Genomic DNA, 25,725 nt, shown 5'->3' with positions numbered 1-25,725 from the left:
TATCGCCCCTACTCCCCTTTGTCTTGTTGTCCAGTGTCATTTCAGTTGTCCTCTTCCCTTGATTATTATCAGGGCTGTGTTTTCTAGTAAAAACAATTGTATAATCATGTACAGTCATGACATGTGCTCTCTAAGGGTGCGTTCCTAAGTCCTCTCGGAAAAGTTAAAGACTCTCGGAAACGTTCGAGAGCTGTTTCTTCGACTTCTCCTTTCTTCTTCTCCGGGAAGCTAGAGAATATAAGAACGCACCCTGACTCTCTATGTAGTACCACACTTCTCCAGTGGCTGAAATGTCAACACTCAATCATGGAATAGCCCATAACAGTTATACAAGTATGTTACAGTATTAGATTCCAATGCTTTGAGTTCTTGGACCACTATTGTTCTCAAATCCTGCTGAGTGTAATACCAACTTTGCGTCGACTATACATATGCAATAAGTGATGCCAACACATGGATGAAAAGCAAGAGAGATGCAAGTGAGCACGGCAGTGCACAACAGAAATGAGTTCGAAACGTGTAGATAGGAAATAGGTAAAACGTGGATGCGACCCAAGTGCAACAGAACTATGGTTTGAGTATGTTCCACATTGAACTGCCAAAAGTGTACCTGCAGATATTGAAATGATATAGAACGCAGTGAATGAAGAGAAAGGAAAATAACCTACTTGGAAAGTGTCCTATTGACATGCCACGATGTAGAAGTGGGTCATTGAAATACATGCGTTAGTTACTACACAGTTCTTCAACGTGAAAAGTGGCTACCAGTCGGTTACCACCATGACAACTGTACCCATCGTACATGTAACCGCCACTGGATAACTGGGTGAATTTGGTGGATAGCTTGAGTGGACCAGCAGTGTTGATATTACATATGCCACTGATAGAGCCAGGAGTCACACTGCGATCATCACCGCTGACCGCATAACCGCTTACACCACTTCTAATAGGACCAGGATTGGGACATTCTGTGTTGTTGATGAGAATGGAGATAGTGAATGAATTCCAGCCAGAAGTACGGTAAGAGCCGAATGCTGACGTGTAGGTTACCCTCAACACAGTGTCACTGCGTGTCTTGTTGTACATCACATTCCATGTTGGTGGAGTGGAGCTTTGTCCCGTTGTTTGTCTGAACGACTTCCACGCCACCACACCACACTGTACAAGTAAACACAATGGTACACAGTGCAAAGTTTATAATCAGAATGATTGTGTGATCAAAAATGACTACAGTACCAGTAGTGTATCCCACATGCCATGCAGGATACAATATTCATTGTTGATCACACTTTATGATGGTAGAAGACAACCTGGCAGTCGTATAGCATTATTGGTTTCTGACGCTTATTATTCTGTAAGGCAAATGTAACTCTGTGTGGTTTCAACCATATGGCTTCTACAACTTGTGTGCACCCGCCTGCATAAACCGCAAGTGTTGCCACATCGATATCACTTACTTCACTCGAAATCTTTGGTCGAATTTGATTACACTTAACTTATTTATTTATTTATTCACAATCACGTGGCACTAGCCAATGAAATGGTGATATGGGCGATAGCCAGCCATGGTGGTAATAGAGCTAGAGGGGAGAAAGAAAAAGAACGAAAGGGGAACTGAAAAGCAGGAGAAGCTAGGGCAGGGCTGGATATCAACTAGTATGTTGCATTCTGCAGTAGCTGTGTGAATGTATTGTAACATTGGCAGCTTAGCTTGATAGGTAAGTGTTCAGTCTAACTCTGGCTTTTACTGCCTTGTGTCAGTTTAAAATTGCTTTGTCATTCACTAGACTTCTTTGTGATCGATTTGGCCAGTGACTCTGAGCTCCGCTGAGATCAAAAAAGATTCAAACAACTAGCTTTCCCCAAATTGAGTACTATGCTGCCTTGTCCCGGCTTGGTTCAGCATTCTTTCTGGTTGGCCTCAAAGTTATGTGCCGTGGACAAGACTCGCTATGTTTATTGCAGTTATAGCACCCGGACATGGAAGCAGGTTAAAGATGTCGTGCCGATTGTTTTGACCAGTAACTATGAGTTCCACTGACGAGATCTAACAAAGTCTAAACAGCTAGCTGACCGGAGATAGAGTATTTTGCTCCTCCACCCTTGCTTTGGGCAGCACTCCTCCTGGTTACGGTCAAATTCATAACGATACCATCGTGCAACGCCTTCTGGATTTACCACAGTTAGAACACTCAGACCTTTTAAAAAATGCGTTGAACTGGTCTAAAAATTCTTTATCGTTCAATAAAATGCATTGTGATTGACTTCGCCAGTTCCTGTGTGCGCTTGGCTGAACATCCTCTACGACATGGTGACAACAGAGGACGATTGTGAGATATGCTGGTTGCATGCACCATCCCAGCGCAAGGACCCTCTCCGTGCCACAGAAGGTGCTCGTTCTACCCGTTCCATTTAATTTTTGTCAGTGAAGATCTCCTATTATTACACGTTCTGTGTCGATCTGGGCCACAATAAATGTTGGCCCGGAATTCATCAACAATTCTAACTAAGCAACTTCACCTTGGCAAGTTGCCAACAACACTTCCACCCCTAGACTCTTCCAGTCTATGTGGATTGAGTGCTAGTGTTGAGATTGAATGTCAGATATGGAAGAAACCTCTGGATGCAGATCTCTAAAGCCCTGCAGTAGCTAGCTTACCTTTTGTCCTTCCTCCTTTAAACTAGCATTGATTGCTGCGAATTGTTTAGCAGAATGCTGCTTCATTGCACTTAATTGTTGCTTGGTCTGTGAGAAATTAGACGCGCACAAAATTTGGTTGAAGAAAAAGCCTTTCAAAGGACCAGATATTTGATATCTCGCAAACATGTAAAGAGCGCCGCCTCCTGTGGCTGGGGCACGTTGCCCGGGAAGGACCAGACGCAGCCTCTTACAAGGCACTGCAGCAAGCTCTCAATACTTCGGACATCAAGCGCCCCCGTGGACGACCCCACAAGAGATAGGTCGACAACATTAAAGAAGACTTCAAACCTCTGAATGTGCCGATTCAGGACTGCCTAAACCTCGCCACCAACAAGTAACTCTGGTTAATGATCATTGACAGATGCATGGCCCCATATGAGTTGTTTTTGCGGGCAATATGCGATCTGTTTATATTATCATTATTATTATTTTCACTAGTTTGAGGGAAAGAGACGAACGGGAAAAGTCTGAAGAAAAAATTGACTGTCACCACCAGGACTCGAACCAGGGACCCTCGCTTGTAGCTAACGATGCCCTAACCATTAATGTTATTATTAATATTATTACTTGAAGTATTTTAAAACGAAGGTAAGTTATGGGTCGCAAATATCCACGCAAACACACATCCAGTCATAATAAGGCACTTGTCATAAGTATCCGAACGTTTTCGGTCCCTTCTCATCAAGGATTATACAGGGAATGGCTCAAGCTGGAAAGACTAAAACTTAAATAGCGTAAAGATAATTAGATAACAACACTCGTGACAAGGTGGAAAATTATCAAGTTTAGCACGACACAAAACTCGAAGGAAAATAATAATAGTGACAACAACATAGTGAGCAAATTAAGTTACATTGTTACCACCTCGACGAGGAGTAACACCAAACAATTGTAGCGACAACACATTTTCTTTCTGTACGCAAAGTTCAGGATCTAACTCACTAACTTACTTAACTGCGCAACAACACTGTACCACAATAAGTCCATTACTCCGCCGTCTTGGAACGAAACGGAGTTTGTGAAACTCATGTTAATGGTTACGTCGGGCGTTGAGTTTTCATTTGGCAACGTTATGTATAAACAAATAGGTGGCGTTGCCATGGGCTCGCCGCTTGGTCCTGTATTGGCTAATATCTTTGTAGGGTTCTGTGAAGCGTCCATTAGTCCATCATTGTGGCCCTCTATGTACAGTCGTTTTGTAGACGATGTGTACTGTCACGGTGAGGATGAGGATGTCTGTGGGACTTTTCTACTAACTCTGAATAGTCTCCACCCGGCGTTGATATTCACGTCGGAAGCGGAACAAAACGGCAGCTTATCCTTCTTGGATGTACAAATATCATGGAATATTAACACTAAGAGTTTGGACACCACTATCTATAGGAAGCCAACGTTCACCGGCCTCTACATTCCGTGGGGGAGCTATACTCCAACGAAATCGAAGAGACATCTTGTGAAGGCGCTAGTTTATCGTGCACATAGAATATGTTCCTCTCATCTATTGCAGGACGAATTAGACAGACTGACATCAATATTTACGAACAACGGCTATCCAAAGGAATTTCTGGCCAAGCTAATCAACGAAAAATCGGTGACAGACAAGCCTATCCAATTTGGACCTGACCGTTGCCCAGTGGTGCTCCGTTTACCCTGGGTTGGCACCGGTTCTGCACGCGTGGAGAAGGATGTTCGTGGTATCGTATGTCCATCATATCCGTGCGTCAAGCTGTACGTCATATTTGGGACAGTGCGTGCGTTCAGTGTGAAGAAGGATGTTCTACCTACCCTTAGTAAAAGTAACCTTATCTATTTCTTTCAATGCCGACAATGTGAAGATCGGTATGTAGGTAGAACCCTTCAGCACCTGGGCGCACGCATTCGTCAACATGTGCCGTTAAGTTGTGTTCCGCTTGATGCGCGCGATTGTCGTCCTCGCTGTGGTCGTCCTCCAAAATGTGCTGTCCAGTCCATCGGTGGATCTTCCTCTTCCCGTGAAGATGTGACTGCATGCCCGTCCTCCTCTGCGTGTGTAGGACACGGGCCAGCTGAGAACAGCATAAAAGATGGTGAAAGACCCACACGTAAACCACCAAAACTGACAAAGGATCTGTCGGCGTCGGAAAGGGTGACGAGAAGCCAAGTGAAAATACGGACTGATGAGGACGAAAGTACAATGACAACGGAAGTGACAACAACAGTCAATATTCGAAAACGTGGTAGACCGCGAAAACTAACCTCAATATCGGACACCGGACAAGTTGGAGTAAGAAGCTCAATAGAAATCCGCAATGGAGGAGACGTAACGGAAAGGACACCGGGTATCGCGCACCCAACGGTTAGTGTCAAGAAACGTGGAAGGCCGCGGAAACGCGAAGAGACAGATAGTGGTGATGCCACGAAGAGGCGAGATGACGGGACATTGGAGGAGACAACACCCAATGGAGCTAAGAATCGCACTTCGCCAATCAAGCAACATCTGTCAGCCCGTACCAATTGTCGTGAGTTGTACAGTGATAATGTTTTCTCAATATTGTCACGTGGTATATGTGCGTTACATTTGGCTGTGTTAGAAGCTTTGTATATCCGTAAGTTAGATCCTGAACTTTGCGTACAGAAAGAAAATGTGTTGTCGCTACAATTGTTTGGTGTTACTCCTCAGCGAGGTGGTAACAATGTAACTTAATTTGCTCACTATGTTGTTGTCACTATTATTATTTTCCTTCGAGTTTTGTGTCGTGCTAAACTTGATAATTTTCCACCTTGTCACGAGTGTTGTTATCTAATTATCTTTACGCTATTTAAGTTTTAGTCTTTCCAGCTTGAGCCATTCCCTGTATAATCCTTGATGAGAAGGGACCGAAAACGTTCGGATACTTATGACAAGTGCCTTATTATGACTGGATGTGTGTTTGCGTGGATATTTGCGACCCATAACTTACCTTCGTTTTAAAGTATTATCCGCCTCCGACCTCTTTAAAAAAATTATTATTATTATTATTATTATTTGCTATTCATTATATGCCTGGGATACAGGATTGGTTTCCTTACCTTACGCCCTTCTTCCTCCAGAGTGGTATTGATTGCAGAAAACTGTTCTGCAGAATGTTGCCGGATCGTCCTGAAGTGTTGCTTGGTCTGGGAAATATTTCAAACACATTCAAAGTGCAAACCAGCGAGCTTGTATCTGTGACTAGGAGGATAGCCAAATGTTACCTAATGTGATGTTGTGTAATGTTCCAAACGAAGCAAGTAAAAATACTGGGCCGCTCTCGCAGGATGTTACTTTATCGTTTTGTGCTTTTGATCTTTGAACCGTTCGGTTCGGAAGTCAGTGTTGTGCCAATTTACGGCACGTTATGACTCGCCAGTATCTAGCTGATATTTGCATGTGTTGAACACAAACAACGGAAACTTGTAGACTTCTGGTCCTTCTCTTTTCTTACTAGGGTTAGCATGGCTTTTTCTGGTTTCTGGGACTTGCACCCACAATTATAACAAGAAAAAACACACTCGATCCATTGTGTAATGTGATATTGTTGAGATACTGTATTGATTCACGTACCTTCTGCCTCTCTTCCTGCAGAGTGGCGTTGATTGCTGAAATCTGTTCAGCAGAATGTTGCTGGATGGCCCTGGAGTCTCGCTTGGCCTGGGAATTATTTCATATACAAAGAACAAACCAGCTGACTTGTATAATGTGGCCAGAGGGACAGTGAAATGCTAGCCTGTTTGATGTTCTGTTCGAAAGTAAGTTACAAGTAGTAAGGATATCAGGCGGCTCTTGCAGGAAGTTGTTAGTTTTACGTTAAAAAAAATCTTTTGATCCGCTCTGTTGGTTGCTTTCTATTCACATCCAGACACAGCTGGATAAAATATTTCAAATGGAGACAGTACTCGGGAGAATGAAGTTGAAGACACCACTGCAGCTGTACTTATGGTTGATAAATATGGTGGTAAAGACACACCTGGTAATATGACGGTAAACACACGCCTGCCCACACATGTTCTCTAGGCTGCAAAGTTCTGGCACAGAGCTCTCCTTCTCACCACCACCACCATCAGTTCGCGCCTGGCGCCTGGTCGATGCATGGCTGGCGGTATCCGGCATAGCAGGCTGGTACATCAAGTTGCGCATGGCACATATATGATGACACAGCAACGACATAGCTCGATTGCGACAGTACTGCTTCATGTATTAAGAGAGTATGTTTGAGAAAACCAGGAAAGCTGGCCTGGGCCATATCTCCGATTTCGCTCAAATTCTGCAAGTAAGTTTCCTGTGGGGTCTACAACAACCAAGCGAAAGGGCTCGTTGCATAACTTACCGACACTTTGGAACTGGGGACCACCTCGAAATGGTTCCAAAAGACGACTGAATATTGAGTAAAAAAAAAGCGTGGGTACAACGCGTACACGATGGAGCTAAGAACAAACCACCACCATGCCAACATCACCTCACCTGAGAAGTCTTCACATCAACACCGCATAGAACCATGGCTATATCCAGGAAAGCAATGGCCATCTTCTCCAAATATCACTAAACTGCATCGCTAAAATAGCCAAATTTCAAGGGCCGTAGCGGGAACCATTTATGGCGTATATTTTCCTGAACCATGCACTGCACGACAGTGGACTATCTCAACTACTACACAGGACATGTCTAGTAAAAGGTTTTCCACGTTTTCTGAAAATAAACAAATTTGAATATTTTCACTTCACCACATTGCAACATCGCCAATTTCCTACCCGACGACCAAAATCGCCTCCTCAAGCTCCAACACTAGGCACCGCTCCAGACGCCAGCACGCCAAACACTGCAGCGTGGTCACCTATGCCGAGTGTGACAAAACATTTGTACTGACAACCCTTGTGACTCCAAACAACAACCATTTCCTTCCCTAAACGGCCTCGAATTCACGAGCAGGAAAGCTCTGCATAGGTGCCAAAAATATTGATCGATATTTTCGCGTCCTGAATGTGCCGTGCACCGACCACCGCGTGACATAGCAGATCGACGGATTTGATCGAGTTGATCGACATTCAAGATCAGAATCAAAATCTGGACGATCACATTCAGGTTGATCAGCAACATGATTTTTACGATGGTATGATGTATGGTGGCATGCTGTTTGAGTGAACCATGAAGAGGCACGATATCCTGGACTTGACGATATGGGATCTAGCTGCAACTTGTTTTCCAGGCAGCTCATTTGACATTTCGACCACGTAGAGCATTCAGGAGCTGCACAAGCAGAAGGTTCTGAGGTTTGTGTGGCGTTGCCAGCACAATCGCGCCAGGCCAGCCCTCCGGGACAGGTTTCGAAGTGCTCCTGGAAACACAACCCGCCTCCGGCAAAGACAGGGTTTGCGCCTCCCGCTAGCCCGGTGAGCAGCAGGGGCATCCCGTCCATCGCACTGTGGTGCCGTCCTCTGGAACACCCTCCACAGTGAAGTTCGCCTACTCAACCATTCCAGTTAATTCGCCATAGCCGCACTGCCCTTCACGCTGGCAGGCTAGATCTGCAAACTCCGTGAATTCTCCTCCCTTCTATGTTCGAAGTACCATACTCCTTGAAGTAGTCTGCACCGCACTGCTGTTGCTGTTGCAGTTGCTGTTGCTGTTGCAGTTGCAATTGTTGTTGTTGGTGGTGGTGTTGGTGGTGGTGGTGGTGTTGTCGTCGTCGTCGTCGTTGCTGCTGATGCTGCTGTTGCTGTCCTCTCGTTTCAGAAAATGTTTGCTCGTGCTACTCATCATCCAGTTAAGTTCCTATTATGACTTTGTAGTGAAAAAGAAGAAGGAAGGAAACAATGTTACGAGTTATGACTTATGACTTTGTACGTTGTAATTTTCTTGAGCTCCGGTTTCCCTTTTCATTATCACTCAAGCGCAGTTTAGCGCGTATTGGCTTGTGAGTTCTCGCTCCACATATACTGGCACACACAGAGACATAGACAGCAACAGCGACACTACACAAAGTGAAGGGTAGTTGGCCGCAGCCAGATGTGAACCGAATAACGAGTGAGGTATGGAAGCGAGGACTGAGAACAGAGTGTCTCAGATAGAATAGGCGTGCCAGTGGATAGCAGAAATAGGCCATGATGCAGAACCACTTGGGACCGTCAGATTAATTTTTCTGGACCGAGCCAGCCGGGAGAAAACCCTCGCGCCGACGGACGCAGTTGTGAGAGAAAAAACCAGGTCACGGTGTATATCCCCAATGGTGATTAGGCATCATGTAGGCATGGAAAGCACATCACGGCAAAAAGTGATAAAAAATGATAATATGCACAGAAATGAAGGGTGGGAGGGCAGGGACACTGGTGAGACTCAAACCCGACTGAAGAAGCCAAGAAAAGAAGCGACAATAAAGAATACACCAGATGCCATATTTGCAACTGAAAATATTTCGCGAGAAATCATTTCTCGCCTATCTCGCTGCGCCCGGCTGGCGAGAAATACCACTTCCTTTCTTCTGTTTGCTTTAGCATTTTATCGTTCGACAGGTACCCTCTGTCTCAGGTACACTCATAATTATTTGTGCAATTGTTAATTTTGCTCCTGAATTGTCCTCCCTTTTCTTTCCTACCGTCCTCCTCCTTTCTCCACCCCATTTCTCAACCTTTTGAGCCTGGGCCCTTTGAAAACCTCTGCCACGCAATAATTTTTTTTAATTCACTTTATGTGAGCAAACTTGATTTCAAACGATTCTTTCATGTATCCTGAGCACAGAACTGTTTTTTGTTTTGGAAATACAACAACGATTACAAAAGTTATGACCTTTTCAGAAAGGTAGTTTTACACGAAATTGGTGTTTTGAAATGTATGCTTGCGCGTGTAACTCCAGTTCAAATTCACGGAGCGACTCCCATTTTTTTACTGTACCGGCACATCCTAGGAGTCCTCTGTGCAGCGGTACAGCTAATTAACCCCATTATCACATTCGCTTCCATGTATTTGGGTTTGTAACCCGTGTGTACTTGCGAATTCAAATAAAAATACACATACATCCATACATAGTCGCCACCGGTTTGAGCACGTGCGTTTCAGTTGCACTACGGAGAGATCGACTTGTTGGGTACGAAAATGCATCCACGGCTATTTTGTGCATTGTGTATTAAAGCTGGTCGTGTGTTTTGTGCATTATTTGAGGATTCCTAAAGTCATTTTTGCACGTCACATGTGCATCTGCCTTTTTTCAGTGTACGCAGACTCCACTGCAGCCAGTCCCGGGCCATCACCAGGATCGATTCTAATGCTTTTGTCCTGAAAGTCTAGGTTGTGACGGTTACGCTTTGGGTTATTTCCACCCAGAAGCGACCTTTCTGAGATGGTTACACAGTATAATGCGGTGTACAGGGATTGGCTCGCCATATATAGCAACCCCATCCCCCTGCAATGTGTTGGTTTCCTTACTTGCTAGATTGATTTTATATGATTCTTGACTGATTTGAATCATATTTTCTTCCTTATTGGCCATGGGCCATCGTGAAAATAAAGAAAAAAAATATATATCTGGTCGGTTCATATGGTCCACACACACCTAAGAAGAGTAGTGGTCCGAGCGATTGATCACAACCGACCCCAGCTGGTACATTTCTGTTATCGAGGTTCGTGGTTTCTCGTAAAAAAAAACCAAACCAAAAAAAGCATTGCTTGTATAGTATAGTATAGAAACTTACCTGGATTTCAATTTTATCAATCTTCGTCTTCTGTTCGACAAAAATGGTGGTCAGTATCTTTACATCGGAGAGCAGTTGATTAATCTGAATGTCCCTAGCCTCCAGTTTCTCTTCCAGTCTCTTATTGTAGGTTTTCATATCCTCAATTTGGTAACAGAGTTCACTGTTGGCAGATGATCCGCATAAATCAACTGGAACAGCAAACAAACGCCGGCAAAATTGTAGAGCAAGTCAATGAAATACAATAGAGAAATACCATGGAACTACAAGTTACGCTACACTGTCCACTAACACCACCAGTTACTAAACAATCCACTCATGCGATAACATTGCACGACACTGACCGACGGTACTGACGTTCTACAACTAACTGGCTAACAGCTCTAGCACATCTTAGATGCGCACTCCAACAGCCTTCCAACTTGGAAGGTTCTAAGGTATGGAAATAACACAAGGAGTGGAAGTTGAGCGCAACCAAGATAAGCACGAGCTGAAAGTCTCAGCTGTGAAGGACGTTGGCGGATGTTCATGCATGTCGATGACGATGCTGGCAAGACCATTGGACAATACGGTCAAACCACGATTCAAGAACGCAAAGCAACATTTCAGACAATTTCAGTACCGTCGGTCAGTGTCGTGCAATGTTATCGCATGAGCTGATTGTTTAGTAACGGGTGGTGTTAGTGGACAGTATAGCGTAACTTGTAGTTCCTTGGTCTTTCTCTTTTGTACAAATTAAACCTTGGCTCTCCATCGAAGTTACTGAAAAGAAGTTTTATTGCGGAGAGCAACACACAGGATTTATTCTTGCGTTTTCAAAATTAAAATCCCTGAATATTAAATCTCTGGATGTCTTATATTCGAAACTATCCATATCTATCTTGGAGAAAACGCATGCTGGTGTTGTAGATATACATGTACCCTGCTGCATTTGGCTGTGGAAGTATCTTGGCTAACCCGTTATATGTTGCGACTCAAACCCTGATATGTACCCCAGCATGGCTAACTCGACAATTTGGCAAAGCCTGAAATATCACTACAAACAGACGGCGCAAACTCTTGGACTCTTACTTTGTTTGAAGCGAGACCCGAATGCATCAGCATACTCAACATGCTGTTGGATTTATAATAGGGAAAATTCTCAATCTGCGGACAGAACTGTTTTGTCCTTTTGTGAACTCATTATCGCGGTACAGAGAAAATAGGGAAATTCCTAAAGAAAATGACACGTTGTGTTGGTTTAGGATATGACTTGAACATTGGAACTTCGCTTTACGCAAGCAATGCTCTACCCAATGAACTATGGTGTCGCCAGCATACCAGCTGAGACGTTTAGCACCTTCTGCAGATGTCACCCAATTACCTTCGCAGATAGTACCATCTCCCTTGTATCCAGATTGACAGTAACAAGAGTATGATCCAACAGTGTTATTACACATTGCATGTTCATTACACTCATGTACACCAGCTGTACATTCATCTAGATCTGTACAGAGAGTGAAGTGAATTACATGGAACACACATCATTACCTGCAGGTTGACAAGTAGTTGTATGGAATATGACAGAAACCAGAACCCTAGGACACTGCACAGTAAACCCTGGTTTAAACGACCAACCCACGGTACAAGCAAAAACGGTCGTTAAGGCCAGGTGGTCTTTAGAACCAGGTCCCACAACTTCTGTGTAGAACTGCCCTTGCATGAGAAAACGGTCGTCAAGAGCAGGTGGTCGCTAAACCAAGAGGTCGCTTACACCAGGTTCTACTGTACTTATTTGCTAATAAAACAGTACTAGGAAACAGCTCAAGAATGCACTAGTGCAACAATCGCTGGCCCTATCCTCCATCCTCCATGCGATCTCAATCGACAAGGTGTTACCTTCTGTATCCATCACACACTACGTGATACGAGTGTATGTAGTCACTTTAATGGCTAAAGAATGCAGCAACTTGTCCACTGAAGACGCATCGAAGACAGGAGAAGAGGTTGTGGGCTTCTTTTAAGACCGAACAGAATCGTTCACAATAAGTGAACCCCACTCTGCTGATCGGACAGGCTAGCGGTCCACTTACCATTGCACACTCGCCCATCACCTTTGAATCCCGTGTCACACTCACAACCGAATGATCCGTGAGCGTTGAAGCATGTTGCCACAGCTGGTTGATCACAGGTATTCAAGGTTGGTAGACTGCACTCATCAATATCTGTGGTGGATACATTGATTGAAAAAGAGGAATGTAGTAATGAGAATGGACACATACACTCAGTAATTAACAACTGTCCATTACATGTATACTGTCAAGAAATGGGGTGACAGATACGCGCCAAAATTAAATAAGATTTTGAACGATCTTTCACATGTTTCTGGTCTTTCCTTCCCAACATCCTTCCAATTCTCAAGACCATTGGTATTGAATTTGGTTGGGAATATGTTACTTCCAATTCTCAAGGCCCATAAATCCGCTCTTATCGAAGTCGTAGTTACTAAGTCTACATAGCACCTTACGAAGACCAGTATTGTGAATTACCGACTGTTAATTACACTCACCTGCATCACACCTCCTTCCAGTCAGTCCAGCTGGACAAACGCAAACAGCGGATTGCTGCCTAATGTTGAACACACATTCTCCATCAAGTGAGCAAGGTAGGTGCCTTGTTAAGTCAGTTGTGGGGCACTCTGGCGTTCGATCTGCAATGGCATTCGCACAATAGCATGCCACATGCAAGGATTGTGACGTAGACATGAAGCAGCCTCAAACCAATGATCGGCGAGGACATTGACCACGCTAGAATGTTGCTTCTGCTCCCTTCGGCTCATCGTGTATCATAATTGAGGACCTTTTCATGCTGTTTTCCCCAAATATTATTATTATTCTTGGCTTGGACAAATGCTCAGTTCACAATTGAGAAGATCTAACTGTTCTCCACACCGTATTTTCGATCCTGGTGTACATGTATTTTCAAGCCGTGGAATTGGTACTGCCATCGAATACATATCAAGAAAAATGTGTTACTTAGTAATGGAGAATTGAAAGCAGTAATAGGCTATTGTATATCATGTGTATCGGACACATTCCGTAGATTGGCATTGCTCATGTCTGCAGAAACATCACGTGACTCGTCGTAGAATTAGGTCCACTTACAAATACAGTGTTTCAGGTCTGTTGCGAGCTGCGGTGCAAAGCCCAAGATGAGACTTAAGACGAAGGTCCGTTGGAGTTTCACAACTTTCTCATCCAACATTGCTTGAATGGCAGCGGGTGTGGTGAGAATGGTGACAGCTCTTGCTCGACTAGAGTTGGCTACCAGTAACCAGTCAGTCATGCAATTGGTATCTTCAGTAACAATCGCCGCTGGGTAATCTATTGAGAAATCCAAACAAACAATTTTCAATTTACGTACTCTCGAAACACCACAGACACACTCTATGCTCAGTACTCCGTGCTTTACATTGACACAGCGTTTGTTTGTGTCTATTTCACATGGATGGAGCTAATGGGATGTCGGTCTTTGACCACTTGGTGGTGGGTCTGATCTACTCACCTCCCACCGTTTAGGCGCTGCATCTGCGCATTGATCTTAGAGAGTGGTAGCGTTCCCACGGCGGATGCGGAAAACTCTGCTTTCAGCCGAGTCTCACGCGAACCGTGATTATTTATAAATTTTATTATTATTTCACTTCGCACATCCAAAGGGAACTGGATGGAGTAAAGGCGAATATGAAAAGAAGTTAATTTGCGCGTGCAGTTTGTACTATTTGCTTTGTGGTGGATAACGTGATTTTTGAATGGTAACTTCAATGTGCTTCGATAGCCTTTCCTTTAGACGCTGGTCGTCTGGCAAATGAAAGCCAGTCGTGGGAGCTGGAGAGAACAAGACGCTGTGAACCATCTGATGTGCCCCTGCTCTGATATGTATCTGTACATAGTGTATGCTGGTAAACCTTGAAGTAGTGTGGGAACGCAGCCGAAGGACAACGCGCCCAACAGGAAGACTGAAATACCCATACAGGCTTCACCATAGCAACATGTACTGGTGTTTGGTGACTAATGTTTTCGGAGATGTGTGTACCTGCCATTGAGTCTTATCGGACCAGGAAGAGGATACGGGAAGCGATGAAAATTCGCGCTTGGGCCAGAGAATGGACAAGAACGCATGCTGTGACCTCCTCTAAAGGTATACCATGCATATTGTTCATATTCCTGGCCCCAGTACAGAATTACTTGGTACAAATAAAATTTTGTTTCTCACGGATAGGGGTACGTTTGCAGAGCTGGGCTTTGCGACTGCAGCTGTGTTCACAATGGCATGTACATGTGCAGTCCACAAGTCGTTATTTAGCGCAAATGGAGTATTTAGCCTAGGAGTCGTGCTATTGTCACGACCCGCGAGTGTTGTCGCGCAAGCGTGCAAGGGTAACCGAAGTTGAACCACATCTAAATATAAGACTAGACTGAAGAATGAACACACATGCACACCCGGGCTGTATCTGCTTCCTGAGAACTCACTCCAATCAAAACAGAAGAGAAGTGAAACGACTTGAAAAACACCAAGGCTCGCTCGTGCTGAAGTGAAAAGAAAAGACTGAAGTGTGAGGTAAATACAGCGAGCATATAATTAACAATAATTATATCAACGCAAACTTAACGATGAGCTCAGTAGGTGGAACGAACAGATACAGTAGCTGTGCAGAAGTTTGCAAAAGGAACAGCGGATCGGCAACAATAACGACAGCTCTCTTGTTAGTTGTAATGGATAGTCTAGGCCTTAGGGCAACATCAAGATATTGGCTGACAGTAATCAAAAGAAAACCAGCTGTATAGTCAGCAATAACACGACTGTTAATGTTTAACATGTTTAACATGCACGTGCACATGAATATCTTCACAGGATACCACACTACCACTGTCGGTACACGTAACGTTTTTTTGGCGATGTTTTATTCATATTTTAATCATATTTTAATGGGTGTTTTTTGCCCTCTCTTTCTCTCCGCCATCGCCATAGTACGTGTAGGTGTGGATTACTATCTCCTCGCAGCGCTGTTTATTTGTAAACCCATCCCAGCGGTGCCCATCCTCATTTCGTTCATGATGATGTTTTGTGAACAAAAAACCACTATGCCCTAAAATGAATGTGTGAAATGCACTGATTGAGTGCGAGCCTGTGGTCCTATAGGATTCTGAACCAGATTTTCTAGTCGCGAAATGCAGACATCTACCTAGTTTATCAACGTTAATGTCACCCTCTCTTTAGAAGTTGCACTGGCTTTTTTTCCGCCACTCGGCTTTCGTCTAGTAGGCCTTGACGGATTATGCTAATATGTTCGTGAAATTATGCTTTTCGCATTTCTGGAAAAATTGCAGAATTATGCTATTTTAATGCCAAAACTTAAAAGTTATCATAATTATTATGCCGCATTATGCTCACATATGCTGCTAATGCATAATAGTTCTGTGCAAAATAACAGGGGATTTTTTTGTAGAGGGAGTTGTACTGTAGCAGCAAAAGTTCAACGGGGTCAACTCACCGTCCGATCTAGCTACGACCATCACTGATTGTAGTGGACTGGACATGTTATCAAGGGAGTCGTAAACCTTCAACTTCCTAGTGCATCTACTTGAACTTATACTTGTAGAACATGTAGAACTGTATGGAATTTGATGCGAACAGGCGGATTATTCCAATTTTATGCGATTCGTATGCAATTTGCCTCGAATTATGCGATTATTCGATTTTGGTAGGATTTATGCGAAAAATTATGCTAGCATAATCCGTCAAGGCCTATCGTCTAGGGGGTTAGACAAGGGAAAGTAGGCATGTAGGGGCGTGTACCCGCCTTTCGGCATCGGGAATTTTTGGGATATATCACTGTGTTTCAAGTGCGCTTTAACGCTATTCTCTTGATAATAAAGTTCTCTTTGGTTTTTACTCGGATACTGAGCCAGTAATTAATGTAAAAAGGAGAAGAAAACACGTGAGATCGGGTTATGCACGTTATGCGCTATCTGGATTTTTATCATATTGTTACAGTCGTGGATAGTTGTGGCATAACTAGTTCTCATGTGTTTTCTTGCCTCTCTTTGGTGCTTGCCTTTACATAGTGTATGCTTTCATCCCTCTCGTCTCACTGTATATTTCTCTCTTTCCCTTTTCCTTATTTCCCCTTGTGCATAATTCTTCATTACATAACATTTCCTCTTTGTAATGGTTACCACCTCCGTCATGCTTTAGTTTCATTTGTTCATGTTGTTCTACCTCCACATTATACTGGCAAAGACAGAGGCCTAGCCCAGAAAAGCGACAAAACACAACTCGAAGGGTAGTTGGCCGCAGGGAGATGTGAACCGGACACGGAGTGACGCATGAAAAATGGGACTGAGAACAGAGTGTCTCAGATAGAAAAAGGTGTGCACGCGAATATCTGAAAGATGCCATGAGGCAGAAGCACTTGAGACCGTAATAATCTGACAAGGTTCTGCATCATGGCCTATATCTATTTTCCTGGACCGAAGTAGCCGGAAAGAACAAACCTGGGACGCAGTAGGGACGGAAGCTCAAAACCTGGTGAGACTCAAAACAAACTGAAGAAGTCAGTAAAAGAAAGGACGATAAAGAACACGCCAGATGCCATATCCGCAACCGAAAATGTGGCACCAGAAATCATTTCTCGCCTTTCTCGCTTCGCTCGGCTGGCGAGAATTACAATCTTGTAATTAATTTGAATTTTTTTTCAGAAAATCAGTTTCGGAGTCCTTATTGAGGGTCAGCATATTAGTACAGATGAAAAGAGTAAGTTATCTTTCCCTTACTGTTCGCAGACTTAAATCTTTAGTGCGCATGTTCAATGCTTCTACTTCAAGTAAATGAAATCCAGACCCTGAACTCAAGTACGCACAGGGCGTTGTGCGGACCTGGGCCTGCCAACACTGGGCTGCAAAACCATCCAAGACGCAAACTGGATTTCATTCTATTCGCAGCAGACAAACTTATACAATGCAATACTACTGTCAAGATACGCAACAATGAAAGACGAGAAGATAGTTAAGAGAGCATGTCTGAGAATACCAAAGTATGTGTGCAAGTAGATCTCTCCGATTTCGCTCAAATTTGCAGGTAGGTTCCCTTTGGGGTGTGGATCGATTGTGCAAAGCCCTTGAAAAAGTTTCTGAAGGGAACCTTGAAATTTGCATACCCCTCAAAAATGGACGAAATATCACATTGTTTATGGGTCTTGAAACGAGTCACGCCACAGCGTATACGAACAAGCTATGAACAAAACTCCATCAAGCCATCATTGCCTCACCTTAGAAGAGTTCCTGGAGTAGTACCGCTTATCCACGCCAGCATCCCAGAAGACGAGGTCCATCACCCCCTGACGCCACAAATGATCGTCTTGAAAATAGCCAATTTACAAGCGCTGGCAAAACAGCCAGCTACATGTACGTCCTCAATTGGCCAGAACTATACACCGGCAGATAGTAGAACACCTCTTCTAGCGCTGAGGAAATGTCCCCCATCTTCCTTTTGAGGTTTTCTTGAAATAAACTTTTTTTGAATTTTTCCACTCGACCATGCTGAAATACAGCCAAAGTCATACCTGTGCAGGAAAGCTCGCCCCTCCGCGACGTCTCCTCAGCAATTTCTACTCCAACACTACTCCCAGGACCGCATAACAAAGTGTAGTGTTGACTTTGACAAGGAAAAGCAGCGGTGATCACTTGTCACTCCAAACGACAAGCTTCTCCTTGCGCCACCAATTAAAGGGGAAGTTAAGGCAAAAATTAAAATTTCACCAGTTGTAGTCTTCGGGGTGCTGAGTCGAATGGTCTTGGTCCGAGAAAGCTGAGACGCTCCCTTCCTACTTGAATCCCAATCGAACTCGCGCACTTCCACCGAAACTGGGTGACTGCGCCCTACGAGATGGGGATTTGTATGCAAAATGTCACTAAAAGCGCCATTTCGTTCTTATAAAAGCACGGATGACCGCGATTGGCCCATATGTTGTAGTCTTTTGGACGCTGAGTCGACTGGTTTTGGTCCGAAAAGGCTGCGATGCAGCGTTCCTCCTTTATTCCCAATCGAACATGGTTGAAGAAGCAGTCACGTGCTCCTGGGTGCCAAAATCACCTGGTCACCACGCCAGCAGGCGACAACTCTCACACCAAGGTTCAACTCGAGTGACAGGACTGAACCCAAAAAAGGTCAAAACAGGCTGTAAGTTGTACCCTGCAGGCACGGTGACCAGGTGACTGGTGTACGCAGGAGCACGTGACCGCTTGTTCAACCATGTTCGATTGGGAATAAAGGAGGAACGCTGCAACGCAGCCTTTTCGGACCAAAACTAGTCGACTCAGCGTCCAAAAGACTACAACATATGGGCCAATCGCGGTCATCGGTCCTTTTTATGAACGAAATGGCGCTTTTAGTGACATTTTGCATACAAATCCCCATCTAGTAGGGCGCAGTCACCCAGTTTCGGTGGAAGTGCGCGAGTTCGATTGGGATTCAAGTAGGAAGGGAGTGTCTCAGCTTTCTCGGACCAAGACCATTCGACTCAGCACCCCGAAGACTACAACTGGTGAAATTTTAATTTTTGCCTTAACTTCCCCTTTAATTTTTGTGCGACTGTTGATGCAAAAGTGACTGAAGGCCTGATCTGAGCGCAGTTTTTGAATTTTATTGCAAGATGCACGGTGAAATCACGTGCCTTGTGACGCAAGAATGCCAAGTCGCGTGGCCACATGGGCTCACGAGATTTCAGAGTCACCTTTGTCAAGCGCGCTTGTTAGTACTCGCCTTGAACGCCCGTTGGTCTGGAAGGGATCACACTTGTGTTGTTACTGCGCTCAAGTCAAGAACACGCTGACCGTGTTGTAGGCCTACGAACCGGGACTTTCCCTGACCAAGTAGGTCGAAGACCAGTGAAATGATGATGAAATCACATTCTTTATGACGTAAGAAATCTCTCATGCAGTTCACGCGACAAGTGCGTGCAGCCAGTGCTGCTCGCGTGCCAGTCAACACAAAGGCCCTAGGGTCCGTAGGGATCGAGCTACATGATATACATGTAGCCGCTTTTGTCGAGCATAGACATGAAAACAAGGGACTTTTACTGTTGGACTATGTTCGGGATTGCAGGAGGTAAGTGTGAAAGATGAATAACTCTCCATGCTGTACGAGGGGCATATTTCAACGGCTTGCTGCCATTGCAACACTCCTATAACAGTTTGTGGGGGTTCTCAGCAGTTCAAGCAGGAAATGAAGCTCATCTTACCTCTGCCCTCATGGTCTGTTCCGAATAGCGGTCCAGGCACATTCGCGATCGATGGCCGCGTATCGTGATGCAGGAAGCGTCATCCTACGTCACAGAGCACGCGATCTCACCGTGCAACTTGCAAAAAAATTCAAAAACTGCGCTCAGGCCTTCAGTCACCTTTGCATCAACAGTCGCACAAAAAATTGTTGGTGGCGCAAGGAGAAGCTTGTCGTTTGGAGTGACAAGTGTTCACCGCTGCTTTTCCTTGTCAGAGTCAACACTACACTTTGTTCTGCGGCCTTGGGAGTAGTGTTGGAGTAGAAATTGCTGAGGAGACGTCGGGGAGCGGCGAGCTTTCCAGCGCAGGTATGACTTTGGCCGTATTTCAGCATGGTCGAGTGGAAAAATTCAAAATTTTTTATTTCAAGAAAACCCCAAAAGGAAGATGGGGGACATGTCCTCAGCGCTCGAAGAGGTGTTCTACTATCTGCCGGTGTATAGTTCTGGCCAATTGAGGACGTAGCTGGCTGTTTTGCCAGCGCTTGTAAATTGGCTATTTTCAAGACGATCATTTGTGGCGTCAGGGGGTGATGGACCTCGTCTTCTGGGATGCTGGCGTGGCTAAGCGGTACTACTCCAGGAACTCTTCTAAGGTGAGGCAATGTTGGCTTGATGGAGTTTTGTTCATATCTTGTTCGTATACGCTGTGGCGTGACTCGTTTCAAGACCCATAAACAATGTGATATTTCGGCCATTTTTGAGGGGTATGCAAATTTCAAGGTTCCCTTCAGAAACATTTTCAAGGGCTTTGCACAATCGATCCACATCCCAAAGGGAACCTACCTGCAATTTTTGAGCGAAATCGGAGAGATCCACTTGCACACATACTTTGGTATTCTCTGACATGCTCTCTTAAGTAAGAATAGAAACAGCATTTGCAGTTCAAAGCATCAGTCATGGAAGTCAACCTCCTCCAAAGAGAAAAATATGGCAGGCCGAACAGGACTTGAACCCGGGACCTTTGCTTGTCGTAAGCAATACTCTAACCATCTGAGCTATGGTGCCTGGATGGATCCAGAAGGCGCTGTTGTTCGCTCCAAAAAGTATTAGCATTAATCTTGAAGGATAAAGAATATACAACCAGTCATACAGAATTCCAATCCAATATTAAGAATTTTGATTTTGATTGGTTGATTTTTATTTCACGGATCCTCCAGAGGCAAATAGATGCCTATCGAAGGGAGTCTCCTAAGTAAGTATTAAGAATGAACTGCATCAATTGAGTTCTCACATACGAGCAACGGGGGGGGGGGGGGGACTCTGCAATAACCAGCTCAGCAGACTCTGGATTATGAACACATAGCTCACGGAAAAGACCTCGTGAACTTCTCAAACATGTGATACATGATCTCAGCAGAGCAAATGAGAAAAAGGCACTGGATGTAGGATAGTATACTATGTTGATATCACATGGGAGTATTGCGTCTTCCTCTTGTCCACTCTCCAAAGAAGCGATTCGGCCATAGAGTGCTGTAGCCGCTGTTCCAACGTCGACAGCACAACTAGCAGGAACATGGTATGCTCACAACTAGCAGGAACATGGTATGCTCCATGATTGCTGTCTACTCGGTACATGGGCAGCGTTGCTCAATGAAATCCTGTCTCGACACTCAAGTACATCTATACGCAGTGGGAGTTGTGCAGACCTACGCCTGCAAACACCGGGCTGGGAAAGGCTGCAAGGTGCAAACGTGAGTGACGCTCTGGATTTCATTGAGCATCACTGTACCAGTCTGAGCTGTACATGATTGTACATGTACGTAGCAGACTCAGCGGAGGACATTCAGGTTACTGGTTGTTACTCTGAGTTTCACGCCGTTAGGCAATCATCAGGCAAGCTCTTCTCTGACATTGAGCACTCTCTACAGCTCCATGATCAACGCATTTGATTGTATATGTACATATTTCTTGAACGTACTGCCTGTCCGGTAATATTGACAAGTGCCTGTCATATGGCTGTCAACAGGCCAGCTCTATGCCAGAACACTGAGCAAAGCATGACTGCAATACTGTACAGAGGTCACGTACGCTTGGGTACATACCGGTACAGTCTGTATCGGCTATAGCGTACCCTTTTGATTTCCGTGATTTTATCACTATAACCGATGCATCACTATATGCGATACGATCGATTTTTTTCGAGCGACACATGAAAGGCAAGGAAATACTTCCAGCATGTCGTTTTGACAAATGAGCATGCTGCACAGTTGACAGTGCCCGCATTTCCATAAAAAAATTCTGTTATGTACATGTACATGTGTCACTATCGAAATAAGCAACGTGAAGAAAGTAAAAAAATAGGACCTTTGATATTATTGCAACATGTATTATAAAGTTATCACTATAGCCGATTATAATGTAGTGTGTTATGCATGTTTTGATTCTATGTTGCCATCATAATATCCGATATATCATTACATCCGATAATATTGGTTATAGTGATATTTGTACTGGATAAAATACGTTTTGCTTTTGATATTTCGTACCAATATCACTGTAGCCGATATATTCTTATATCCGGTCACTCTATAGCCGATACAGACTGTATATGTATGATGTTATCAGGTAGACTTTACTTCCACTACAAACTGCTGCGACGTGAAGTAATACGTGATACATGTACATGATATTGTACTTGTAGGAGAATGATTTACATGTACATACATATTTTTTGCTTGTGTTCACGGAAAGCCTTTTTGCTAAACATTTTTTTGAGCAGGGAAGCTTGGCTCGGCATTGTGAATCAATGTACTAACTTATCATGCTAAAAAATTATCTGCGCTTTACTTGAATATCCTTTTGGTAAATAAAATTTTGTACTTAATATTATATTCCTCATGCCTAGGCTCATGGTGGAATCGAGGTAGTTTTTCCCTGCAATAACAGAATGAAGAAGGTGTGTATGTCATGTGTTTCTCGTTTTCTCTAACTCTTTTGCCGACAGATGCGTTAGCCCCATGGGTGATCTCACCCATGGGGTACATGCGAGCTGTTTTTTATTATTATTGTTATTATTTTGAGCTGCTGTACACTTTGACTCTGTCACTCTATAATAATACGATGCCCGTTGAGTGGGATGCACGTGGTTCTGCAGTTATGTGTAGTATGCCTCCGATCCTACGTACATTTGCACAGGAGAACGCGTTATCACAGTATAATTAAAGAAAGGCAACAGCAGGCAGGGTCATATCTCTTTTAGTTGTTCATTGCATTCCATACAAATCCCCCCACTTGTTTGTTCTCATAGACAACACAGGCGAGAAAGTGACGCATCTACAACATACATTGTGATTGACCGTTATCAATCTCTTCACCAGCAGCGACGTGCTGCACCACTGGTGTTGGTGAGGCCATAGCCTGTTCACAGTTCACCGTCATCACCAGCAGCAGCAGCAATGGAGCCAGATACAGTAGTAGGTATGCCATGATACTGCCTAGCTGTAGGCTGCGAATAGCTACACCTCATACCAGAGGGTAGTTCGCAGTACCACTATCAGACTACTGGGTCAGCTCAGCGACTACTCACAATTGATTGCTCGAATAATGCCTTGCAGGACTTTGTAGGCGACCATGGCGAGGAGCAGGTTGCGACAAGCAGCAAAAATTCTCGCTCCGTTGCCGGGCATATGCATGTACATGTTTATGGTGACTTGAAGCGGGTACTGTAAAATCATGTCTTTCACTGCACAGCATATCCAGTGCGGCCTTGGCGGCTCTAAATCCGTGCCAGGAACGGATCGCACGCTGACAACACCAAGCACGACTTGACAGTCTGGTACACACTAGGGGTAGGAACGGTAGTCGTTTTGGCGACAAAGCGCTATGCCTTTTACATGTATAAAAAATTATGCGTACATGACATACACTCTTGGAAGTGCTAGATTTCAACCAGGACAGAGCCGAGACATCGCTGACTTTAGAATCCAGTTGTAATGTTATACAATGCTGATTATGGACTATCGTCATCAAATCAATCACAACAGTCAACAGTAAGGTTGCACGGCCACAGGTACTGACGGACTGCGATGTCGCATCAATGCATCAATGAACTCGCCAATACGGGTACGGCAGGGCTCCCGGTGAGCTACAATCTAAACAATGTACAATCCAAACTGGGGTCTCTGAGTTTTCAACACCTGCCGGCACTCCCCGGTGGGTTCCCTGCCCGGTCATATTCTCTGCCTTCACTAACCGAACTGGGCTCTCTGCCCCGTGAATCATCGCCGGTAAATCCCGGACTGGGCTCTGTGCCCGGTAATCTCTTGCTGATACAGAGAACAGTCTCAACAACATGCAGCCTGAGGGCGTCGCTATCACAACCTGTGGATCATCATTACAGTTTTCAATGCTCTGACCATCTAAACTGTTTTACCTGGCTGAATCCAGAAGGCGCCGAAGAGTTGTTCACTCCAAAAATCAATAAGCATTCATTTTGAAGGGTAAAGCATACACAACCATCCATACAGAATTCAAATCCAGTATCTACAATAAGAATGAACTGCATCAATTGAGGCCTCACATACGGGCAACCTGGGCCTCGGACCCAACCAGCTGAGCAGACTCTGGATTCCGAACACATCGCTCACGGAAAAGACCTCGTGAACTTCTCAAACATTATGATGCATGATCTCAGCAGAGCAAATGAGAAAAGGCAGTGGATGTAGGATATTGTATTATGTTTATATCACATGGTAGTATTGCTCCTTCCTCATGTCCACTCTCCAAAGAAGCGATTCGGCCATAGAGCGCTGTAGCCACTGTTCCCACGTCGACGGCACAACTAGCAGGAACATGGTATGCTCCATGATTGCTGTCTATTTCGTACATGGGCAGCGCTGCTCAATGAAATCCTGTCTCGACACTCAAGTACATCTATACGCAGTGGGAGTTGTGCAGATCTACGCCTGCAAACACCGGGCTGGGAAAGGTTGCAAGGCGCAAACGTGAGTGACGCTCTGGATTTCATTGAGCATCACTGCACCAGTCTGAGCTGTACATGATTGTACATGTACGTAGCAGACTCAGCGGAGGACATTCAGGTAACTGGTTGTTACTCTGAGTTTCACGCCGTTAGGCAATCATCAGGCAAGCTCTGTCTCTGACATTGAGCACTCTCTGCAGTCCGGGAATCAACGCATTTGATTGTATATGTACGTATTTCTTGAACGTACTGCCTGTCCAGTAATATTGACAAGTGCCTGTCATATGGCTGTCAACAGGCCAGCTCTATGCCAGTACACTGAGCAAAGCATGACAGTAATACTGTACAGAGGTCACGTACGCTTGGGTACATACCGGTATATGTATGATGTTATCAGGCAGACTTTACTTCTACTACAAACTGCTACGACGTGAAGTAATACGTGATACATGTACATGTGCATGACATTATACTTGTAGGAGTATGATTTACATGTACATATTTAATGCTTGCGTCACGGAAAGCCTTGTTGCTAAACATTATTTTGAGCTGCTTGACACTTTGACTCTGTCACTCTATAATAATACGATGCCCGTTGAGTGGGATGCTCGTGGTTCGACAGTTTTGTGTAGTATGCCTCCGATACTACGTACATTTGCACAGGAGATCGCGGTATCAGAGTTTAAAGAAAGGACCCAGCAGGCAGGGTCATATCTATTTTAGTTCTACATTGCATTCCATGCAAATCCTTCTCTTCTTTGTTCTCATAGACAACACAGGCGAGAATGTGACACATCTACAACATACCTTGCGATTGACCGTTATCAATCTGTTCACCAGCAACGACGTGCTGCACCACTGGTGTTGGTGTGGCCATAGCCTGTCCACAGTTCACCGTCATCACCAGCAGCAGCAGCAATGGAGCCAGATTCAGTTGTAGGTGCGCCATGATACTGCCTAGCTGTAGGCTGCGCATAGCTTCACCGGATGATACCAGAGGTTCGTTCGTAGTATCACTAACAGACTGCTGGGCTAGCTCTGCGACTACACACAAAAGCCTGTTCAAACAATGCGTTGCAACTCTTTATAGCCGATCCTAGCAAG

General features: G+C 44.5%; 1 protein-coding gene across 1 annotated transcript; it reads right to left on the bottom strand.

The window, feature by feature from the left end:
* Window positions 1-397: 397 nt before the first annotated feature.
* On the bottom strand, window positions 398-25,725 carry LOC135825273 (uncharacterized). Its single transcript, XM_065338012.1, has 10 exons — window positions 25,429-25,725; window positions 13,525-13,743; window positions 12,930-13,070; window positions 12,454-12,585; window positions 11,745-11,867; window positions 10,382-10,572; window positions 6,264-6,350; window positions 5,750-5,836; window positions 2,660-2,746; window positions 398-1,158 (listed from the first exon to the last, which is right to left on the bottom strand). The coding sequence occupies exons 1-10, from the start codon at window positions 25,595-25,597 to the stop codon at window positions 727-729; spliced, it is 1,668 nt and encodes a 555-aa protein (XP_065194084.1). The 5' UTR covers window positions 25,598-25,725; the 3' UTR covers window positions 398-726.

Source organism: Sycon ciliatum, chromosome 9 (genome assembly GCF_964019385.1).
Source record: "Sycon ciliatum chromosome 9, ocSycCili1.1, whole genome shotgun sequence".
Classification (NCBI taxonomy): Eukaryota; Metazoa; Porifera; class Calcarea; order Leucosolenida; family Sycettidae; genus Sycon; species Sycon ciliatum.
The sequence above is the reverse complement of the archived record's forward strand: the minus strand, read 5'-3'. Positions and strand labels throughout refer to the sequence as shown.